The 16,583-nt window shown below is 35.6% G+C and overlaps 1 protein-coding gene and 1 long non-coding RNA gene across 6 annotated transcripts in view; both read left to right on the plus strand.

Moving 5' to 3' along the window:
* Positions 1-8,444, plus strand: part of LOC107057964 (uncharacterized) — a 13,375-nt gene extending 4,931 nt beyond the window's left edge. For 2 of the 5 annotated variants that reach the window (XR_001471686.1, XR_001471685.1), the window contains exons 2-3: positions 6,901-7,037; positions 7,971-8,444. This is a non-coding gene — a long non-coding RNA (uncharacterized lncRNA). The other 3 variants (XR_001471687.1, XR_001471688.1, XR_001471684.1) reach the window with 3 other exon arrangements.
* A 4,513-nt stretch (positions 8,445-12,957) lies between these two features.
* LOC102579503 (uncharacterized) lies at positions 12,958-16,459 on the plus strand. The gene is made up of 4 exons (XM_006362691.2): positions 12,958-13,147; positions 14,017-14,153; positions 14,850-14,954; positions 15,722-16,459. The coding sequence occupies exons 1-4, from the start codon at positions 13,070-13,072 to the stop codon at positions 16,140-16,142; spliced, it is 741 nt and encodes a 246-aa protein (XP_006362753.1). The 5' UTR covers positions 12,958-13,069; the 3' UTR covers positions 16,143-16,459.
* The last annotated feature ends 124 nt before the right edge of the window (positions 16,460-16,583 follow it).

Below are 16,583 nucleotides of genomic sequence, written 5' to 3' on the forward strand. Positions count from 1 at the left end.
CACTTCGAATGCTTAAACCCTTCTCGAAGTGTAAATTGAACCCCGAACCCTCTTTGGTATTTTCAAATGATTTTTTCTGTTTAAATCTTTGAAAATTATAAGTTTTCTTAATTTCTTTAAAAAATTAAGTGGCGACTTTTTTCTAAGTATTTTTCTTAAAATGTTTTATACTTAGAACATTTCAAAAAGTGATTTTTCTAAGGTTAGTAAAATTACGGCATAACACCACCACATCATTCATCATCTCATTGCATCGTATCGACCAATCTCATTGTGTTGTGTGACTTGTTTATGTGTTGATTTAATTATTATTTGTACTCTTATGTTTTTACTTTATTTGCGTCGTTCTATATAAATTGACAACATCGATGTCGGAATGAGACTTTTCTGCGTGCAAGTGGAAGCGTTCATAGTTTATTTCTTAAGTCTGTTTAGTTGTTTATACTCAGTTGGTTCAACCTACTATGTACATGTGGATTGTACTTACCCCTACTTCTATTATCCTTTTGATGCAAATCTTAGTCAGGGTGAGCCTCGTTGTAATTGATTTGATCCAACAGAGTTCTCTCTTTCGGAGTTGTAGAGAGATCTTGTTTTCATGAACATCATTAGTCTCCATCTATTATTTAAAGTCTTTACTTATTTTTTGAAAACTTGAGATGTAGTTCAGATTCTAGAAATATATTAGATTCTCTTTATACTTATGCTACCTATTTTTAGGATATTCCTTCTTGTTTTTCTATCGTCTGTGGTCTGACTTCTCTTCGAGAGTCTCGTATGTGTGATTCTTTTGGCTTACACACCATTTTGGGATTTTTGGGGTATGTACTATCACGACCTCAATTTTTGGGTCTAGACAAATTGGTATCAGAGCGCTAGATTCACAATTTAATAAATTAAAGAGCAGGATGTCTAGTACAGTCTTGTGAATCGGTACGTAGACGTCTGTACTTATCTTCGAGAGGCTACAAGATATCTAGTAGGAGAAATTTCTTTCCTTTGATTCCTTTCATGCGAATTATTCATATCAAGTGTTGTATACCTTTAATTTATTCTCTATGTGTAGATACCAAAGACTAGAGCCAATACTTTAAAGGGCGAGGGTGTACCTGCTGCTAGAGCCCCGGTTCGTGGGCGATGTAGGGGACGTGATGAAGTTAAAGGTCGTAGTCGAGTAAGAGAGGCAACACCTGCTCAAGGACGAGATAGATAGGCATCGCTTGAGCCCATACATGAGCATGATGATGTTATTGAGCAGCAGACTGAGGTGAGGGATCCAGCCCGGCCACCTTCGGTTCCAGATAGTACTCTGATGCTTCATGAGTTGATAGTCATGTTATTGGCTATATTGGATAGTGTCTCTCCTTCTAATGTTCTTCTGGGTACTTCAGGTTATCCTATTACAATTGGTACTACACGTCTAGTTTTGGGGCCTAGTGTGGGATTTCAAACTCTTGGTCCTTCTTCAGTGTCTTCTATTGCACCTTCGAGATTCACATCTCCACATATTTCTTCTAGTGCGACCATGTCTGTTTTCGAGATTCTCGCCTCGTTAGCATCTATGATCCTAGATATGGGATTAATTTGTCTGTTAGGTCTTTTCGGTCCGGAGCAGGCTGGTAATGGACCTACTTACCTTGCTTGTAGACATACGGCGAAGCGAACCCTTGTTCTATTAGTTTGGTGGTTGCTACCAAGATGATTTCTTTATGCCCATCAAAGGACCTCGAGATGCTAATCCACAAAAAAGGATACGAGAAATTTGAAAGAACTCACATAAGGACCCGTGTAAATACATTGGTTTCTTACTCGTGCAAATGAACTCTTTCTTGGAAACTTGGACTACTTAGAATGATGTTTGCCCGCATATCACTAGGAATATCGAGATATTTACAAAGGGCTTTGTAAAGCTTTCGTCTCAATTCATATTTAGCCTAGCTGCGAGCAATCTACGTTTGTGATCTCGTATATTTCGCTTCTCCAAAGGCTTATGATTTCTTGACTGAGTGCCAGGACATGTTGTTCAACTGGGATATTTTAGAGGCTCATGGGGTGTCTTACACTTCTTATCAGTTTTTAGGAATGGCCGAGGAGTCGTGGAGATCAGTTCTTACTTGAAAGCCCGTTGGTTCTCCTGCTATAGGATGAGAGCAGTCTACTAAGGTGTTCCTTGAGAGGGTTGTGCCCTACAACCTTCGAGATCAGTGCAGAGGTGAGTTTGATAGATTGGAGCAGAACTCCTTATCAGTTTTTGAGTATAAGGCTCATTTGCATGAGTTGTCCCGCTATGCCATATTGGGTATTCCTATAGAGTTTGAGTGGATCCATAAATTGGTAAATGGGCTCGCTAGTTATCTTTATGAGACCACAACTTCTTTTGTGTTATCACGTGGTACGTTCCAGAGTATTATTGACAATACAAGATGATTGAGAGTATTTGACATGCTAGTCAGGGCAACAATATTAAGATATTTCGTCGCCGGGGTCAGTTCAGTGGTCATTCATCCAAAGGTAGAGATTATTCAGGTTAGGGCTCACAGGGTTATTAGGGTAGACCAGTGTAGACCGCCATTCAAAGATCAGATGGTGTTAGTGGATCCAGTCCTAGCCAAACCAGTCAGGGTACACATAGTTTATCCTCAGGTCAGAGAGTGCGTGCAGACTCTTCTGGTTACTCTTAGCGCGGTTCTGGTCCATGTGGTTATTTTGTTTGTGAGAAGTTTGGGCACAAGACAAAGGATTGCCCTATGGTTCTTCTACTGTCCAGTCTGAATCACATACTACTCGTTTTACACCAACTATAACGGCACGAGGCACTTCTCAGAGTCCTAGAGGTAGTGCTAAGGGCACCAAGGGTGGAACTAAGGGAGCTCAATGTGGTGCTCGTAGTGACTCTCAGGCTAGTGGTGACTGCAGACAGTTCTATGTTATACCGGGTAGAACCGAGGCAGAAGCAATAGAAATGTTTGTATTTTTTTAAAGTGACCATAAAAAAGTCCAATAAGATAACTTTTATTAGAATTTTCGGTACTAGATATTGGGATAAACAAAATAGAGTTGATATCATTTGGGCAAATATGGTGATGAAGATCTTGAATATTCGATATATGATGGTATTGATCTATAAGGTCGTTTACCCTCAACTGTGAATTTATTTGTGTATGTCCTTGTATGGGCTTAAAACCGATCGAATTAGGAATCCAAGGATCACTCAAAAGTCCAAACCTTAATATTTTCTCTATCTCCTATCGAATTTCTCATCCCCACATAATTTATTTCGTACTCATGACTTTATGTGATATTTAATTAGATAAAATTTATTTATATTCTTAAACTTGAGATGTCTTCTTTAACAAACAACTATGTATGTGGGTTTAGTGATTAAAAACTTTTTTTAATTTGATACTTTCCTAAAATACCATTGTTTTCCCTCTCTTTTGTTAAGGCGGCATAGAACCCTATATAAACATTGGTGTCTGTTAATCCCAAATCTCCGGTCAGTTTCTTTCAAGATGTGAAATTAGTTAGTATACTGCCTCTATCCTTTTCTTCACCATCTTTAGAGGCCATGTCTAATGTTGTCGACCTTCACAACCATACGTCGTCTATGGGAGAACAGGTGTTAATTTATTTGTTTTGATAGCCAACATTCAAGATTTTAGGTTTATGGTATACATTATTTATTCAAGTTCTACAACGGTAGACACGGCCTTAATAAGATGGTGAAGAAAAGGATAAAGGTACAATTCATGGTTTTTTTTTTCATTACGTGTTTTACAGAGCTTTAATTCATTTGATTTTACAGACAAATTCAAGATTTTTGGTTTCTGGGTTTAGAACCCTTGCGCTTAATGGGTTCAAGATGACATATTAATTCAGTATCTCTGTGAAAGAGGGGACCTAACACCATTGTCAACTATTTGCCTTTAATGCATGCCTGATGTATGTATATTACTGTGGCTCAAGAAGAACACAGAAAATACTTAAGATAGAAATAGAGCAAATAATAAACGGACCAACAAACCAAAAACTCTTGAACAATAAGGTTTATTCATGGTTGTTTTGTGTTATATGAAAGTATTTGACTAGACAAGGAGCTTAAGATAGAAATAAGTTAAATATATATAACATACCAAATACCAAAAACTAGTTCCAGAAGTATCTTCCATTTATCTTGACCTAGACTGATATCGATGCTGATGATATTTGCCATTGTCAATTGTTTAGTGTGTGTCTGTGTGTGTGTGTACATATATATTATTTGGGTCTTACTAAACTACTACATGAAGGTAGTACATTAGCATCCTCCCCAAATTTATTTCCCTCACCTTTGCTTCACCCAAAACGCCATTCTCTGTACTATTTTCGGGGCAATCAATCAAGCAGATATGGTTCTTTTTGACAATCCAATGAATTCTTTTTTGGGAAATTTGTATGAATGTCGAGAAGGCCCTTTTTTTAGTGAGCTGTCAAAAATAGTAAGGACATGTTAGTGAACTAAAAAGTGGGGAGAATGATAATAATCTTCATTCTCCTTCCGAGGGATATCCTATCTATTTGGCCTCCATAAGTCTTGAAAACTGGGGTCAAAAGTTTTTACATTCAGGTAATCTTGTTTCATATCAAAGAAAGGTAGAAAAACACACCATTGGATTTCTTCTCAAAGTAATAAACTTCTTTACTCTTGGTATTTATTGGTCTCCTACATGTTAGTTCCTCCAAAAGTATGTCATAAAGATAAAATGAGAGTGCTAAGATCAATGAATTTACATATATCGGAAGTAGCAGTTTTTTTAAGCGTGCTAAAAAGAAAATGTGACATTGTAGTGACTATGTTTGAATATTTTTAGCTTAACTTGGGAAGTGCAGAGTTGCATATTGCATGATAAGGGATATTTTTTAAAAAAAATTGTAAGAAAACATTAGCTAGGCTAACATATATGATAATCAATTGCATTTTACTGAGTATAGATTATGCTTTTGAATTTCTTCAATATAAATAAGTACCCATCTAATGTGCACTTACTTGTGTCATGTGTGTTGTGTGGTTGTGATGGATTGTTTGATATCTCCAGTGTCTCTGAATAGTATAGTGGAGTGCGGATTTAGAATACTATTCTTACCAGCAAAAAGAAAGTTTACAGTGCTTTTACCCATAAAAGGAAGTTTTGCTTTATTATGCTAATTCAAATTTTGCCTTTCTGAACAATTGATGCAATGGTTATAAGTGAATCCCGTCTTTGATGATTCATCTGGTGTTTTTGGGATGCTTGGTGGACTGATAGTCATAAATGCTTGTAGTACACAGTGATTGAATGAGTTTCCCTTCAGTGATTTCTTGTTTGTTTCTTATTGTTTAGAGTTGAGTTTACTTTGGTTCTTCCCTTTTTTCCTTCCTCCCCTGGTAGGCAAAGTGATATTTGCTTCCTTAAGTTATAGAAAAGGAGAAGAAAGAGGAGGTGCAGGAAAGAGTTGGGAAGATGTCAATTAAAAATAATTAATGTAAGATTTGGGAAGATGTCAATTAAAAATAATTAATGTAGATAGATCTCGGTAATTTTATGAGCTAACATTCGTTTTATTTTTCTTGTCAGTATTTTGTTTCACTTATCGTTCATGTTCTACGACCTTTTTCCGTGCGTCTGACTGCATTGTAGTGCACTTGTCAGTTTTGAAGAAAATTCCCCTTATGCAGAATCTGGTCTCGTGATAGTTTGGTTACGGGAAGAAAACTTTTCAACTCATTTTCTTAATAATACAAATAAAGGGGTTGAGCTAAAGCTACTGGGTTCTACTGAACTTGTAATTTGTATTGTGGCTACACCCTAATTGATCTGGTCTTATGATTTATTGTTGTTTAATAGATGGAATGATAGATTAATTGAAGTTTAATTAGTAATATAGACTTTGGTGGAAAATGGACAGTGGAGGATGGTTCATAGTTAGTTCAGCTTATAAGCTTCTCAATAGAGAGTTAAAATACCCTATCGAGTAGCATGTTTCAGCTGGTTGTTTGCCTGGGAAGGGGTGTTGACACATGACAACCTTAGCAAGAGAAATTTCAACCTTTGCTCAAAGTGCTACATGTGTGGTGAAGAAATTGAGACAGTCAGCCATCTATTCCTTAATTGTAGGATCACAGAGATGCTATGAAAGATCTTCATTAGCCTTAGAGGTATTGGTTGGGCAATGCCAAGAAAGATTATTGAGGTCTTACTCAACTGGGAAGAAGCAGGTACAGGATTGACACACAGAGATAGATGGAGGATTGTCCTGGCTTGCATTTGGTGGACAATCTGGAAAGAAAGGAATTTCAGATGTCTTGAAGACTTAGCAGTTCAGTTCAGAGGATTAAGTTGAACTGCTTTAGACTTTTCTGCTTTTGGGTTGACCAGAGATACATAGAAGATACTGTTTCAATGATAGACGCCCTTGTTTTTTTTTGTTAGGCTGATGAAGCAGTTTTGTTCATCTTTTTCACTTGTAACTATGGTTTTAGCACAACCTGGGATTTGGTCACTAGGCCACATCCTTGGGTAGATTTTCTGAAGTTTCTAGTGACAAAAATCTGTAAACAATGGTCAATTGGAAGGATTTGGAATTTGGATAGCAGCTAGTTAAAGATTCTTGATTTAACTATCTTTTGGCGCCATTGATTTAGATTTCATGGTCAGTCCTTATAATGAGAGTTAAGTATCGTATCCTTATCAAATACTTGAATTCCGTTAATGCCAATAATTTTTCTTCCTGTTTCCATCTTGGTACATGATTATGGCCCGTGTAGCGTTGCTTGTCATCATTTAACGAATAGAATATAATCTTTCCGTTGTCCAGGCTTACTGCTGTGTTATTTGATTAGACGATACATGTTAAGCTAATTGAGGTGGATTTTTGTTTCAGACTGAAATGAGAAGCAATTCTGAGGAAATGCACCAAGTTGATTGTGAGAACAATCATCATGGTGTCTGTGCCATATGTTTGAATAAGATAATGCTCCAAGAAACTGCTCTTGTAAAAGGTTGTGAGCATGTTTACTGGTACGTATATAGAACCAATCTCCATCTATTTACTGCCATTTTGATCATCACTCCCATGCTATTATGTCCAATTTACTGTTTTGGATAATTTCAACCACTTAAAGTTGGTTCCGAACTAGTTATACTTCGTCTTGTTAGTTATTTCCTGCAATATGATCAGCATGCCTCGGAGAGGATTTATCCAGTTTACTATATAGGTGAACAAATCACTCACACATTTGGTTTGCATCGAACTATCAAGAAAGATAGCTTGTCATATTTTTGTCATTAGGTTATCAATATGATAGTAAATAAATGGCAAATGAACTACAAAAAAAAAAGAAACTTACATGCCAGTGATACCGATTCCCTCTGAAGCACCTCTCCATCAGCAGAGTGAAGAAGGAACAAATTTTGTTGGCATTGTTCGGTTTTATTGCTGCAGGTGAATTTTTGCTTTTCTATGTTGGGTGAACACAAGAAGGAAAGAAAGAAAATATACTACGTCTTGCGATTCTATGCTCAATCTACTCTACACACGGAAGAATGTTTGTTTCAATAGCCTTTTTATTGATCTTGGGGGATTCATTTTAGTTATCATTTATGATTGACTTTTGTGCATCAATTGCATTGATCTGTGTTAGTTTTATTAGGTTTCAAACGACTATGAATTTGTTGTGTTCTATATGCCACATGCTGACTTCTAAGGATTCTGACCATTGTTGGTGTTACTAAGTTCCTAGAGATGCATCCAGTTGACCACTGAATATCTAATTAGAAGTCATCTAAATAGGTAATTCTTGATAGATTCCTTGCAATGGTTCTCCCAGTTAAAGAGAGATCTATATTTTCCTTGGAAAGAATATGGTTTGTTTGTTAAAAGTATGTTATTGGATTGTATTCTGGAGCATAATCTTGTCTGGCGTCGTCTTCTCTTTGTTTTTTTTCCTGTAGTGCTGCTCTTGAGCATCCCCATAGTATTATGAGGATGACGAAAAGCTAGAAGACTTATGTTTTACTAGTTCACCAAATCTTCTGCATAGGCAACAGGAGATGGGGCGATAATGGTTATGTCAGGACAGGAAAGCAAGAAGCAAGGCCTGCTCATCGACCAAACTCCCAGGACTCAGGTGCTGGATCATCACGCCAAACTAAGAAGAAAGAGACTGTTGTTCCTAAGTGTGAAGCTGCTGATAAGGTGGCTGATGAAAAGCACCATCTCTAATGAATGAAGGTTCATGACATATCTGTAGAATAGTGCCCATTGTTTAGATGATGAGTTTACTAAATGGCATGAACCATTTCATGCATGTTAATATCTCTCAGAGAAGAAATTATGTCAATGGGGAAGCAAGGACTCTTATTTCCACCATTTTTATATGTACATGGTTCGATTGAGGTATAAAATGTTTGGAGGATTTAGCATTACTAGTATTCGTAAAGTGATAGAAAACTTGGAGCACAGGAATATCAATATATTATAGTTGTTGATTCTAATATTCCAAAAATTTGAGAAAAGTTACAACAAGCTCCTCTCATTTCTGGATTCACTTCTGTTTTCATTTTCCATCTGCACCAATATGTATAAGTTGACTGGTTCAATAGCAATAAGTCTTGTTCTTTTTAAAAGTAGACCTATCTTTATAGAAAAATATTCTTATTTCAAGTCCCAAATACTTTTTGATTTTGGCGCGTTAAAAAAAAAGGATAGCTAATATGAGAAATATTAGCTTTCTATCGAAATTATCAGGTGTTTACTTCTCCTACCTTAATTATCACCAAATATTTATCGAAACACACAAATCATTTGTTTCTACAAGAAATATCACCATCATTTAGATAGAAAAAGTGAATGGTTGTTGATTGAGATGTATTTCCCTAAACATTTGGTGATAGTTTAGATATGAAACTCAGAAAATTGAGAATTCATTAAGTATGTTTTTTCTCTAGTTCTTTGTTCATCAGCTCAAATTTCAACAAATTTATTGAATCCATGACATATTTTTTTCATTTGCACAATACTGTCCTCGATGAAAATACGATGTCTTTTTAAATTTTAGAGATGAAAATACTTGTAAAACCTTTAAGGGTCATCAAGGTCCGAGAAACAAGGGAATGTTGACCTTTCAAGATGATAAAAGGATAGAATGTGCGCAAATCTTACCATTACGACACTACCTCACAAATGTAGAGAGACTGTTTCCGATAGATTCTCGGCTCAGGTGCAACAAATCTCGATATAAAGAAGTAGGAGACAATAAAGAAAATATAATAAATAACAAGGAAACAATGCAAACATCTACCAAAGAGGAACCAAAATGACAATAAATCATGTGATAATCGAAAGAACATAAACAACATATTAAGATATATTATCAACGGAATAAAATGATAAAATAGAAAAATGAAAACTAATTCATCATCACAATCACCAGCCACCCCGAAGCAAGATAATGTTACACTACCTACTAACCTACCTTCTATCTAAACTCATAACCTCGATCAGAGATAAATTAAAATACGCCAAATGAGTATAGAGAATCGAAAAATAAATTCAAACTACCATTATTTTTCCCTCTCTTTTAAGGGTTGGTGAGCCATATATAAATATTCATGTATGTTTATCTTCAAACTCCCATCAACTTCGTTCAAGATCCTCTATGGGAATAATTCTCGAGAATCTCTATACAAACGTTCATTGAAGATCCATTATATCTGAAATTAGCTTTACATAATGTCTAATGTTGTGGAACTACGTATTTTGGAGAAGAGGTAATAATGAATTTTCTTCAACATTCATGTTTAGTGTTTAATTTATTTGCCAAATTTATTCAAGATTTTAGGTTTATGGGTTGAAGATACATTATTAACTTTGTTTCTTGACTCTCAATCTCAAATTCCACATCATTAGACATTATGTGTATGCTAATTATTGGTGTATGTTAATTTTCAATATTTTCCTTGGAAGAAAAAGGTTTGTTTGTCAAAAGCATGTTATCGGGTTGTGTTGAGGACCAAAATATTGTCTGGTGTCATCTTCTCCTTGTTGATTTCCTGTAGTTTTGCTCTTGAACATCCCCATAGTAGTGGTTGGTTATTTTTATCCATAGAAATGACACGTCGTTTCTACAGTATCCAAGACTACATGTTTCAGGAGAGTGTTTGCCTTCTCCTGAGAGCATCATGGTTCAAACCCTGATTGTGGAGAAAAAACAAGAAGTCGATGATGGCATGGATTACCTCTATGCGTATTATGAGGATGACAAAAGCTAGAAGACTTCCGTTTTACTATTTCACCAAATCTTCTGCATAGGCAATAGGAGATGGAGCGATAACGATATATAATGTCAGGACAGGAAGGCAAGAAGCAAGGCCTGCTCATTGACCAAACTCCCAGTATTCTTAGTACTGCAAGATTTAGCACAAATGTAAATAATACTCCCTCCGTTTCACAAAGAATGACCTCCTTTCCTTTTTAGTCAGTTTCAAAAAAATGACCTTTTTCTTATTTTGGAAACATTTTACTTTTTGCTTTCCACGTGACATGTTTAAGACCACAAGATTAAGGGCAATTTTGTACATTTGACATAACTTTAATTTAGGACCACAAGATTCAAAAGTCTTCTTTAATTTCTTAAACTTTGTGCCAAGTCAAACCAGACCAATCTTTTTGAAACGGAGGGAGTATAAAGTTACAGAAGATGATTGTTTTCGTTTAGTTCCTCCATGGTTTGAATGAGGTATAGATTGAAGGATTTAGCATAAATGGTGATCTCTATAGCTTTTCGCCTTCTATTAGTATTCTTTTTGTACTCCTGAAATGTTTTTGTCAATTCGATTGAATATATGAATACTTTTCAGCTACAACTTTGTATGGCAAGTTTTTGAATCGAAGTTGTAAATGCTAATGTTCTTGAGAGCAAAGATTTTTCGATAAACGTAAAATGATAGAAAGCTTAGAACACAGGAATATCAGTATATTGTCGTTGTTGATTCATCAATTCCATAATTTGAGAAAAGTTACAATCCCCTCTCATTTTTTAATCTACTTTTGTTTTTATTTTATATCTGCACTAATAAAAAAATAAATCTGTTGATTGGTTCAATAGCAATAAGTCTATTTTTTTCAAAAGTACTAATATGAGAATTATCAGCTTTATGTCGAAACTATTAGGTGTTTCCTTCTTATACCTGAATTATCACCAAATATTTATCAAAACGGACAAAAATCATCTGTTGTTCACTTTTTGAAATATCACCGTCAGATAGAAAAAGTGAATGTTTGATAAATGAGTTGTATTTTCATAAACATTTGGTGATAGTTTAGATAAGAAACTTAGAAAACAAGAATTCTTTAAGTATGTTTTTTACTCTGGTTTTAGTTAGAATAAATGTACCTAGTTGACTAGTTCAACAACAATAAATTTTTTCTACTAGAGTAGACCCATTTTCATAAAAAACAAATCTTATTTGAAGTCCCAAATCAACCACATTCTAACAACACAATTCTTTGTTTCTTCTTTGGCAAGTAATTCACAATAGGGCCACAATAAGGCAATTCACAAAACATCATTATCAACAATAAATATAATGATGTTTTTTCCATTAATACTCATTTTATTCTTTAAGATTAATCAAGTAGAACAAAAAATCCATCACTCCACTCACAGTACTCCCCAACACACACGATGAAGGGAAATATACAAATTCTACTAGATTTATCAGATTTAGGAGATCACTTGCTTTAATCTGATCAACTAGTCAATTCAAAATGTGTATTTTCCTCTTCCGAACGACGTCCAAAGTCATACAATCTATTTCAATCAAGAATTCACAATAAGATGCCGGAATTAACAATACTCAACTTATGTATTTTGAGAAAATGGGTTAATCAATTCCCAAAATGATGTTTGAATCCAACAATCTTTACTTGAAGATGTTACCTAAGTCATTTGGAATTTGTTGGTGAAAACCATTTCGAAAAAAGAAATTACAATCAGTTCACAATCTCAATTTTAGTTTAGAACTCAATTTCTTGAAAAACCTTGTCATTAGCCAATCAAAATCTCAAGTTTTGATGTTAAAAATCCATATATAATCAAAGGAAAATGAAGTTTTAGGGTCATAAAAACTTACCCAAATTATTTAGCACAAGAAATCTCTTCAAAATCGCCTCCAAGGGTTTTAGCAAGGTCAAAAATGAAGAATGGGGATTAAACCCCAAAATTTACAGGTCAAAACCCCCCTCTGATGAATAAAAAACAACCACTGTTTCGAAAAAGCGAACCCCAAAAATAATTTCGACTTTCGCTTTTGCGAAGGTCGCGATCGTGAATAGGCCCTTCGCGATCGCGAAGGTCAAGGAAAATTAAACCTTCACAAAAGCGAATCAGACCTCACTATCGCAAGCCTAGCGAAAGTGTGCCCTCCCTCGCGATTGCGAGATGCATCAGAACCCAGACCCAAGTAAAATCAGTCAACACAAAAACATTGAAATGATCCTCATGATTCGTTCAGAACCCCGTACACACAAACCATATATGAAATTTGACTATACTAGATATTTCGGCTCAATGGAATCATTGAAACACGAAATATGAGGTCTCCTTGACCCGAAACTCGTGAAAATCACAAGAAATGAACATAACGCCTAAAAATGTCAAACCAAGCTCGAGACCTCTAAAAATTCAACCAAGATCTCATTCAAACCTAAAATTCATCCCCTGAATTCAATGAAACTCTAGAAATTTCTATCAAAGCATTCGAACCCCGAATATTGACCAAAGTCAACCCAAAAGCTAAAATTGTATACCCTTAACATGCCATCAACCTCCTCCTATCTAGAATCATATCCTCGATATTAGACACAAAAACACTAGACAATTTTTTCTCATCCGTTTTAATAAAGTCATCTAAATATTTCAAAATATCATTCTTTTTCCCTCTCTTTTAACGCGGCATAGGGTGGGTTGACGTAAGGCGGCGGGTGGGTGAGCCCTATATAAACATTGGTGTATACTACATTTATCCTTTTTTTTCTCCATCTTTAGGCCATGTCTACCGTTGTCGAGCTTGAGATTGAGGATCAGGAACTCTTGAACAACATTCAGGACATATCTATTGGAGAACAGGTAATTATGGGTTTTTTTCAACATTCAAGATCTATCTATCCTGTTGCAAATTTGTACATATTAATTCAGTTTCTTTGCTTTATAACTGGTAGAGTTAATGTTATGTGATCAATGTTGTTCAAGAGTTTCAATTAATTGATTTTCATTGAAAGTATTATGTGTTTGCAGTAGTTTTTTCTTGTTTAGTGCTTTATAGAGGTTTAATTGATTTGGGTGTTAGCTGGATTTGATTTTAGAGACAAATTCTAGATTTTAGGTTTGTGGATTTTGAACCCTAGTTTTTTTTTTTTGGCTGCTTAATGGGTTCAAAATACTTTTTTTGTACATATTATTAACTCAGTTTCTTTGCTTTATAACTGGTAAAGTTGATGTTATGTGATTAAGAGGTGATGGGTTCGAGCCTTGGAAATGGTCTTGAATAGATATATCTTGAATGTTGTTCAAGAGTTTCGATTAATTGTTTTCATTGAAAGTATTATGTGTTTGCAGTAGTTTTTTCTTGTTTAGTGTTTTATAGAGGTTTAATTGATTTGGGTGTTAGCTGGATTTGATTTCAGACAAATTCAAGATTTTAGGTTTGTGGATTTTGAACCCTAGTTTTTCTTTTGCTGCTTAATGGGTTCAAGATACTTTATTTGTACATATTATTAACTCCGTTTCTTGGCTTAACTTGTAAAGTTGCCTCTCCAGTTAAGGCTGTAGGGTAATTTTTCTTCCTGTTCCCATCCTGGTACATGATTATGGCCTGTGTAGTGTTGCTTTTCATCATTTGACGAATAGAATATAATCTTTCCGTTGTACAGGCTTACTGCTGTGTTATTTGATTAGACGATACAGGTTAAGCTGATTGATGTGGATTTTTGTTTCAGACTGAAGTGAAGAGCAATTCTGAGGAAAGGTACCAAGTTGATTGTGAGAACAATTATCATGGTGTCTGTGCCATATGTTTGAATAAGATAGTGCTCCAAGAAACTGCTCTTGTAAAAGGTTGCGAGCATGCTTACTGGTATGTACATAGAACCAATCTCCAATCATTTACTGCCATTTGATCATCACTCCCATGATAGAATTATATCCAATTTACTGTTTTGGGTAATTTCGATCGCTTAAAGTTGGTTCCGAGCTAATTATCCTACGTCTTGTTAGTTATCTCCTGCAGTATGATCCGCATGCCTCTGATAGGATTCATCCAGTTTACTATTTAGGTGAACAAATCACTTACATTTGGTTCCGAACTATCAAGAAAGATAGCTTGTCGTTTTTTTGTTTTAGGTTATCAATAGGACTGTAAATAAATGGCAAATGAACTATAATGAAAAGAAACTCAGATGCCAGTGATACCGAATCCCTCAGAAGCACCTCTCAATCAGCGGGGTGAAGAAGGAATAAACTTTGTGGGCATTGTTCTGTTTTATTGCTGCAGGGGAATTTTTGCTTTTCTATGTTGGGTGAACACAAGAAGGAAAGAAAGGAAATTTGCTACTCTGGCGATTCTATGCTCAATCTACTCTACACCCGGAAGAATTTTTTGTTTCATTAGTTGTATTAATAATAGCCTATTTATGCTCTTGGGGGATTTGTTTTAGTTATCATTTATGATTGACTTTTGTGCATCAATTGCATTGATCTGTGCTAGTTTTGTTTGCTTTCAAACAATTATGCATTGTTATTTTCAGCTTGACTGAACCTTACTTTGGTGCAGTGTGACATGCATCCTTCGGTGGGCAACTTACAAAAAGGAACCAACATGCCCTCAGTGTAAACATCCATTTGAATTTCTCCACATCCATCGCTCCCTTGATGGAAGGTAACTGATTATTTTGGTTTAACTTTCTTTTAGTAAGTGTGATTCAAGATGATGCTAATAATGTGGCATATGTGGTATTTAATGTACATCCTTAGTTGCACTTTTACTAGTAAGTATAAAACCATGTGCATAATTCTCCGAGGAGGGATTTAAGTATTTGTGACTTCTTTTCTTGATCTGTTTGTTATGTTGACAGGTTATTTATGATTGTCTTATTCACTTCACTAACATAATGATCTAATTAATTATCCGGTTGATTTTTGTAAGAGGTCGTGGAGCTGTATTTATTGCCTTGTTAAACTAGACCAGTAAAGGTGGGCTGTGGTTAATGGTCTCTTTTTTTTTTGTCAATTGTGGTGCAACCTGGAAAGGGCAGTATAAAGAATTTGATCTAGAGAGATCCTCAGCACTACTTGATTTTATTGCAAATTCCATGTTATGTATATGCCACAAGCTGACTTCTAAAGATTCTGACCATTGTTGGTATTACTAAGTTCCTAGAGATGCATCCAATTGACCTCTGAATATCTAATTTGACGTCACCTAAATAGGTAATTCTTGATAGATTCCTTGCAATAGAGATCTATATTGTCCTTGGAAGAATAGGGTTTGTTTGTCAAAAGCATGTTATCGGGTTGCATTGAGGACCAAAATCTTGTCTGGCATCGTCTTTTCCTTGTTTATTTCGTGTAGTTTTGCTCTTGAAAACATCCCCATAGTTGTGGTTGGTTATTTTTATCCTAAGAAATGATACATTGTTTCAACAGTATCCAGGACTACATGTTTGAGGAGAGTGTCTGCCTTCTACTGAGAGCATCATGGTTCAAACCCTTTGTGGAGGAAAAACAAGAAGTCGATGATTACATGGATTTCCTCTATGCATATTATGAGGATGATGAAGAGCTAGAAGACGACCATTTTACTAGTTCACCAAGTCTCCGCATAGGCAACAGGAGATGGGGCAATAATGGTTACGTCAGGGAAGGAAGGCAAGAAGCAAGTCCTGCTCATCCACCAAACTCCCATGACTCAGGTGCTGGATCATCACGCCAGACTACGAAGAATGAGACTGCTATTCCTAAAGGAACTGTTGGTCGGCGTGCAAAGAGGGCACTCAAGCGTGAAGCTGCTGATAAGGCAGCTGCTGAAAAGCACCAGTCGCATTTAGTGAGGCTGGGTCGCATATGATTTTACTCCATCCTTGAAGATCATGACATAGTGAATCACCACTGTACAATATCTCTAGTTCCTTCCATTTGTAGAGTAGTGCCCACCGTTTAGATGATGAGTTTACTAGATGGCATGAACCATTTTATGCCTGTTAATATCTCTCAGAGAAAAAATTATGCCAATGGGGAAGCAAGGTCTCTTATTTCCACCATTATATGTACATTGTTAGGTGATTATTTTCGTTTAATTCTTCCATGGTTGGAATGAGGTATAACATGACTGGAGGATTTAGCATTACTGGTGTTTGTGTTGCTATATTGAGTTTGTTCTGCGTAGCTTTTCGACTCTTCAACAGTATTGTTTTTGTACTTCTGAAATGTTTTTGTCAATTCTATTGAATATATGAACATGTTTCAGCTACAACTTTGAATGGCAAGTTCTGGAATCGAAGCTGTAATT

The sequence above is a fragment of the Solanum tuberosum genome, unplaced genomic scaffold, assembly GCF_000226075.1.
Source record: "Solanum tuberosum cultivar DM 1-3 516 R44 unplaced genomic scaffold, SolTub_3.0 scf00412, whole genome shotgun sequence".
Taxonomy (NCBI): domain Eukaryota; kingdom Viridiplantae; phylum Streptophyta; class Magnoliopsida; order Solanales; family Solanaceae; genus Solanum; species Solanum tuberosum.

Excerpts from the sequence above, each read along its gene's own strand:
- LOC102579503 (XM_006362691.2), top strand. The coding sequence starts at position 13,070 with ATGTCTACCGTTGTCGAGCTTGAGATTGAGGATCAGGAACTCTTGAAC. Across the intron at positions 14,154-14,849 it reads GGTTGCGAGCATGCTTACTG|TGTGACATGCATCCTTCGGT; the intron begins GTATGTACATAG and ends ACTTTGGTGCAG. Across the intron at positions 14,955-15,721 it reads CATCGCTCCCTTGATGGAAG|TATCCAGGACTACATGTTTG; the intron begins GTAACTGATTAT and ends TTGTTTCAACAG.